The sequence below is a fragment of the Atta cephalotes genome, assembly GCF_000143395.1.
Source record: "Atta cephalotes unplaced genomic scaffold scaffold00018, whole genome shotgun sequence".
In the NCBI taxonomy this organism is placed as follows: Eukaryota; Metazoa; Arthropoda; class Insecta; order Hymenoptera; family Formicidae; genus Atta; species Atta cephalotes.
Window position 1 is genome coordinate 1,062,912 of NW_012130082.1, and position 7,640 is coordinate 1,070,551.

At 34.7% G+C, this 7,640-nt stretch overlaps 1 protein-coding gene across 1 annotated transcript in view; it reads right to left on the bottom strand.

Annotated features, from left to right (window-relative positions):
* The window catches only part of LOC105618700 (chondroitin sulfate proteoglycan 4), a 50,375-nt gene that overhangs the window by 39,476 nt on the left and 3,259 nt on the right, over positions 1-7,640 (bottom strand). The window contains exon 2 of the mRNA XM_012200228.1: positions 3,065-3,228. Coding sequence (XP_012055618.1) covers positions 3,065-3,228 — 164 coding nt within the window. The remainder of the gene's footprint in view (positions 1-3,064; positions 3,229-7,640) is intronic.

A 7,640-nucleotide genomic window follows, 5' to 3' on the forward strand; every position in this document is an offset into this window, starting at 1 on the left:
GAGAGAGAGAGAGAGAGAAAGTAAAAGATATAAAAGTATTCAAAATTGATACAAATTTCGTGATTGAAATAAATTGTGTTGAACACTTTGAAATAATCATAGCGGCAGCGGAAACCGATTATTCTAATTACTCTCTTCAACAAAATAATATTCGTTCCCGCGCGCGCACGCTTCTAGGTACTTCTCGCAATTGCGAATGCCAGTTCACGAGAATTTAGGGTGCCAGGCACGTTTCATTTGAAAGGGTGGGGAAGAGAGCGATAATGAGTCATGTAAAATATGAGAGTATGCACGAGAATATTAATCGTTGGAAAATTAATAATCTGCGGCGAAGTTGTAACTTCGTTCCAGCGCAACGTTCTTTGTACATAATTAGAAGCAACGCCCAGCTCTCATCAGTGGTTATTATCAAGAAACAGGATGGCTACTACGCGAATTCTATCGCCGTCAGTCTTTTTCTCATTATAGCTCGTGAAACTTGTTTATAGGCGCGCCGCTGTACTCAGTTACATACATGTTTCGTATATATGGGCAGTCGTGTTCATCTCTACCGCTGGCAATCTTGACGCTCGTCATAATAACATATATATATATATATATATATATAGATATCGATCACGAAAATTCGTATTCCGCGTGTATTCAATCGGAATTTCAATTTCTGACGCTAACAAATAGACATGAAATTGGAATTTTGTTATAATGCGAAACATATTCGACGTATTTTCACGCCTATAATCCAGCAATGCGAAAATGTATAAATGTTCTCGAAGGATCACGTTGAAGAGATAATAAGTTGCTTCAATATTTTATTTTGAAGCAACTTATTATCTATATTAAAAATATTTTATTTTGTAGCTTCGGGAATGATTTTTTTTTTTTTCGTTCGAACGCGAGAGTGAATCTCATCCATTCATTTCGTATGCATTGCGTATATCGTACGTTTAATAATTGCATGTAAATCAACGTGGGACTCGCACTTTCAACGAATGAATTATTTCTTTAAAAGTAATTTTTAATAGCACCTGTTTATCTCCAGGGATATGAAAGCGAGTATCATTGCTACATTTGTGCATAACTTTTGCACGCGATCTTTTTTATCGAGGTGAAAAAAAAGACTCGTTCTATCATTTCTACCGCGAGGTTCATTATTGCGTAAAATTCGACTGAGTGACTTCGTCTCGCAATAGACTGCAGTTTTGACCGATCGTGTGAAATTTTGACCGATGCGTAAAAACGAACGCGGCGGGCAACATTCCAGCCTCGAGCCGAAACATCGTCGCGCTTTATCGACGCGTAATAAAATCGGGTGTAAAAAAAAAGAATCAACTCTACCTCCGCACAGTATCACCGCAATTTTATTTCGCGAAACATCGATGGAAAAGACATTATGTGGTTTTACTCTTATTGTTGTCGGACGTGTTTGCAGAGTGGGCCTATGATGTTGATGCGCGCTACGTTATCAAAACCATTAAAAGGAAGTCAATTCTTTAACGAAATAACAAAGACATTTCGTTGAAATGCTTGTCAACCACCGTAAAATCTTTCATGACGCCGAAGACAAAAAACGTGTACGAACTTATCGTAAAACATTTCGCCACTATCGACTTGTTGACTAGTTGGATACAATATTGGCAGGGGGTTAACTCTTCGCGATCGAGGCGCAATTGCCATCGGCTGAAATGTGATATTCCGCGATATCGAAATCTACATGCGATTGAATTTGGCGGCTAGTTTGGTTGTATCTCGCCCGTGGCGAATCAATTTATTGGATCCTTTCTCTGTGGTACATGTGTTTGGTCCTTTGTACATAATATACGCATATGTAAGGTATTTATATCAGAATAAGGTATTGTGAGACTCGGGTTCGACATCAGCATGAGAAAAACAAGTAGTACGTTGTTGCATATCCTATATCGTATATCGATATTATTATCAATTCTATAATTAGCGTAATTAATCGAAAATTATTTTTCTCCGTTTATTCTTAAATAATACAAAAAAACAATTTTTTAATAGGTAGAACGGATTGACATTTTGATCGAAGAAATATTATTTTATTATTAATAGAATAATGTTTTTAATAGAAAACTTTACTTCTCCATTTATTTTAAAATAATATAGAAATGTAGTTTGCCGATAAGTAGGATAAATTTAAATTTTGGATGAAGAAATATCGTTTTGTAGCATTATCGATTTCAATGTGTGATATAAAAGCATATTATCCTATTCTTAACTCTTACCTCCTTAATCGCGTTTAACATTATTGCTGCCTTCTTTTATTTACCCTTATTTACCCTTAACTGATATATAATGATCTCACAGATCACCTTTTGTTTTATCCCTTCATTTTCCTTGTCTTTTAGCCTAGAACCTTTTCTTCTATTTTCCTCTTAATAATAATATAAATGTTTTCTTTTTAATATTTCTATCTTGCAAGTAATTATGGTAATTTAAGAAATTACGGTGTTAGTTAAAAGAGAAAAAGATACGGGCATGTTGGCTAAATATTAATTTATTCTTCTCATGGAAATTGTGTGTGCAAATATTTTGCGATATTAAATGAAAATGGCATATCAAAACTTACAAAGTTAATTTATGTAAATAAATATTCAGAAATAATATTACGGATTAAGAATTAAGACTATATTCTTATTTGCGCGATATCGCATGCATCAAAACCGCAAAATTCGCCACGTTGTGATGATTAGGATCTTTTCCTAAATGCAATGTCCTTTGCCATGTCGTTGGAATCGTGCCATCTCTTTCGCCAAGAAATAAGATTCTCGAGTAATAAGAACCGCGGACACGCGCGCAAATGTTACATCTGCGCGGTAAATTCTCCTCTTTTCTAGATGCCTCGCGGGGGAATATTTTAACGTACGTGAGACTCTACTTCTTTTTTTTAGCGTGTCACGACGCGTCTAATTTCTCCGCAAGGACAAGGGAGAAAAGAGAAGTCTGACAGGCGTATCGTAGCACGTGCGGCCTGTTAACGACGACAAGGCGACCGGCACCAAACAGAAAGCCTATTAATAGAAGTGAGCGCCAGGGGCAAACGAACCTTCAATCTGCCGGCTTCGAGTTTGATCAGGCAGTAATCCGTCTTGCCAGCAGCCAATAGCAGCATAGCATCGGCGAGATGAGTTCGGAACCGGAAACTGATGTCAGTAGCACCCTTGGCCTCTTGAACCGGAAGATGGATGTAACTCGCCCCGTAAAACGACACTGTAAGTTTAACAAATTTAATGCATTTAAGTTGTACAAAGTGGAAGACCGATGATGCGCGTTATTATACAGCGAACGGTTTTGTTGGTAAGCGAGAAAGAGTTGGAGGAAAGAAAGATAGGAAGATGTACTATTAACGTTGCGCAATCCTTCATTTTAATTTACGTAATGTTGTAAACGTTCTTTTTTTTACCCTCTCTTTCTTGACAATCCCAGACTGGTCTTGGAAATTGTACAGCTTTCTCGTATAGCGATGAAGGTCGTTATTACGGTTGATTTACATTTCACTCATTAATATAGTAGTAATTAAAATATGAGTTTACGAAAAAATTATAACCATTGATCACGAATGCTCCTATTTCTACATAAAATAAGAAGTGAGGTGAATACGTTGCAGTTGGCGCGCAAGACCTCATTTTTCTTCAGTGCTGAGGAAGAGAAATTAAGTGTCACTCGAGAAGTTTTATTTCGTTCATCTGTTTCTCCGATAACTTTTGAATTGCGAGCTGAAGTGGCTTTCTTCAGGAAATTTCATATATTTATCGTACCGCGCCGTAAGCAGCGGTAAATAAGTAAATAAACTGCAATGACTATAAACGAAGATAAACAACAACTTGGTACGATTTTACAAATCTTGTGAGATAGTCTTCTAACTCCATTTACTTATTTTTAAAGACAAATATTAATTTTTCAACTATGTTTCCGTCGCAGTAAGAAAGCATTATTAAAAAATCTAAGCATATGTGTTAGATGTACATTATTAAATTCATAATATCAAATTATCTAACTTGAGTTATTTTTAATCATTTTTATAGCTCGCTACTGTTGTTTCTCAATATATCGTTAATTATAATTAAAACAATGGAGTTAATCAATTTAACTCGAGAAAATATATTAAATTAGATTAAAATCTAGTTTATTATTTACTAAATACACGTTCATAATAAATGTTATTTACTTTAAAACTAACCACAGAAATGAAATGATTTACATTTTAATACACATGGAAGTTGAAAATAACAAAATAATATTTAACTCGGATTTAATTACTGTTGCTCCTTTAATGGTATATGACGATTATAGTAACTTCATGTAAAGAGCACTAAAAAGTACAAATGCACGAAATCGACTTAAACTTTAATTGCTCTACCGATTTCCATAACTTTGAAATCTATTTTATTTCCGTCATTTGGAAAATTCTTTCATTTCCATAAATTTTCGTATTCGATGATCATTCAGAACGTAAGTAATATACATGAAAGTAATTTTTTCACGACATTAATAGATGTAATAAAAGTTTTATTTCCGCGTGAAATCGTTTTCCTGCATTCATATCAACTGTCGTTCACATATGTCAAAACAGTCATCGTGTCGAAACAAAAGAACGATATTTCCAAATAAACGGTACTCTTGGTTAGTTCAAAGCCTTTTTTCATATTTATTGGTATGTTTAAACCACGGGGCAGGAGATGAAAAGTGTCACTTTTTTAGATTGACATGTTTAGTAATCAGATAGCGAATGAAAATGGATAGGATTCTGACGATCTAAAAGCTCAAAAAGATTATAGAGACGCGCATGACAATAATTAATCGCAATATTTAGAAATGTATCCCTGGATTCTAAATTTTCAAAGTCTATTATAGCGAGTATTCACTCGAGCTACTTCATTAACAAAAGCGGTAGAAGTGGACCTGGCGGCAGGTTGATGAATGGATCGTCAAAGTTCTCCGAGTCTCCCGGGTGTTTCTACGGACTTGGACATCGTTTTACAGCAGTACAAATATCGCTTTTGCGGACTTAAATAAAAAGTGATAAATAGAGAATCTACGGTTAAGTCCATTAAAGTTCTCGTGGATCTCCTATTCAGACTATTACGGTTGTAAAATATTCTCGATTAGTGAAAGCACGTTTCTAAAACGAGCATAAGTATAAAAGAAGCGCGTCGATGCTTCGATTGAGCCGATGAATGACCAGCTTCAATCGCTTCAAACGAGCAATGAGAAAATCCCGTATCTCGCGGCGCGTCGTCTATAGACAACATATAAAGGAATGAGCGAAGTTGCCAGGGGTTTATTTCCCACCCCCGTAAATGATCTAAAAACGCGTTCAAGTACGTGGAATAACTGCACGGACCATTAAGTACGAAGAATCTCCCTTTCTCTCTTGCTCTCTATCTCTCTATCTCTCTCTTTTCTCCCAACCATCTCCTTCACGGTTAGCCGGTGCATAGAAACATTAACGTCGACCGCAAATCGATCCTAGGTATTGCCCTCAGTGTTTTGCAGTTCATTGCACCGCGGCTTACTCAATTCGCGTTATCCACGAATCGCAATATTTGCGTATGCTCAAAGGGATGACGTAGAAGTGTTGATGCTCGTCAACTCTCTCGCATGACCCATCAAGTAACGATTCAAAGCCCCAAGCGTTTCTCGCCTAGGCAAGTTAATATTTGTAAAATTGTTAACTTGAATAACAATAAAAACTTCAAAGTTGAATTTTACAAAAGAATTAAAATTACTTTTAAAAAGTTTTGAGCTCAAATAAATTTTATTTAATTTTAAATAGTCACGTTTAAACAATTGCTAATTTTTAAATGTGTATTTCATAAATTAAATTAAATTTTATAAAATTAACACAATTGAATTTTATAATTATTAATTTTAATTCAGATAAAGAGAGAATTATAATTAAGATAAAGAAAAACTTACAGAATACACAAATAAATCAGAAGGTATTCTAATAATAAATGATAAATATCTGTTTATATATCTAAAAATTTCATGTTTTAAGATCACTACACATATTTTACATATATATCTAATCTCAAATATATTGCAATATATTTGAGACATATGTTTGACAATCTGTCCGTATATAGATTGTTATTCAAATCGTACACCCGATATGTATACGATAATCCATACGATTCGCTATGGTAATTACGATTCTCGGTGGCTATATATATGAATCGAAAATACAGATTCGATTGTTATTCGATGGGGGTTATTTGTTTTATAGAATTACTAAAAATCGAGATCCGCTTTTGCAGTATAAAATAGCAGGATTGTTACGTAAAAGAGATCGAGTTAATCATGCGAATACATCCGCTAGCGGTGTTCCATGAATTTCGGTCACAAAGAGGAATTTATTTTATACTAGAAAATTAAATAATAAATTGAAACTTGCTGACTCGTACGTAGAGTGTATTACGTAGTTATTTTACAAAAAGTTTATCTCTGGCATAACATCGAAATATCATTTTGCACATTTGCGTAGATGACGGATTAGTCGAAATGAAAAATCGTGTCACATTTTTTAACAAGTAGATCTTGTTATCATTGAAGAGAATATTTTTTGAGATCTTGATATAAACGACATAACGAATAGCTAATTCGCTGTAAGCTAATGCATTCGCGACTGTACCATTAATTATTAGACTAAGTGAATACATCGGTCTTTCATAATTTCAGGAATATATCTCAGATTGAATTTTCCATGTTTTCTCATTGATTATATTGTATCGAATTTCATTGAATATATTAACTGACCTGCATTCAGTATAAATCAAAATAATTGTATATATAGAATAGAATCTCTCTCAGTTCATGTTATGAAGTAGCATTTTTTAAACGAACGTTTTGCGGCTTTCGTAATTGTATTTTTCTTTACGAGCCGTACAGATTGTTCGCGTTACATCCGTACCCAAACGTAATTGACCGGCGGCTTTCGAGAAAAAGTATACAGTACATTAACGCGGGATGGTAGCCGCGGTCTCTCGCAATGTGACTGGCAAATGGAAACGATCTCGTAAGGTTTCATGGAAACTGCCGGGTATTCTACTCCCTGATGATTCTTTCAACGGATATCGAGAGTTGCATGCACGCAAAAATAAAAATTAGCAATTTACGAATCGATCATTTTAATCAATCTCAATTATCCGTCGATACCTAATTGCATCCGCGCCGTATACAATAAAAATGATTAAAAACTGTGAATGGTAGACAAGACGTATATATTTGTCTCTCTAAGCCCTTGAAAATTAATCGTAGTCTGAAATTATTTATCATGAAATCCTAAAAAATAAAAGTCCTAAAAAAGTCTGAAAAAAGTCCGAAATAGGTCAAACTATATGTTTTACTTTATATTTTGACAATACTATGTAATCACTGTAATTGAGTACTTACAATAATGCTTAGACTCTTATTAGTTTTTATCTTATTATTGCAAAAATATTTAATTGCATTATATAATATACACTATTTTAGTGTATCTTCGCGGATATAAACCGCATGACCGGCAAAAAATATATAATAGTCGATGCGACGTGGTCATGCAACCTGAATCTCTCCTCCCCCCCCTCCCTCCTCTCCTCCTCTCTCTCTCTCTCTCCTCTCTCTCTCTCTCTCTCTCT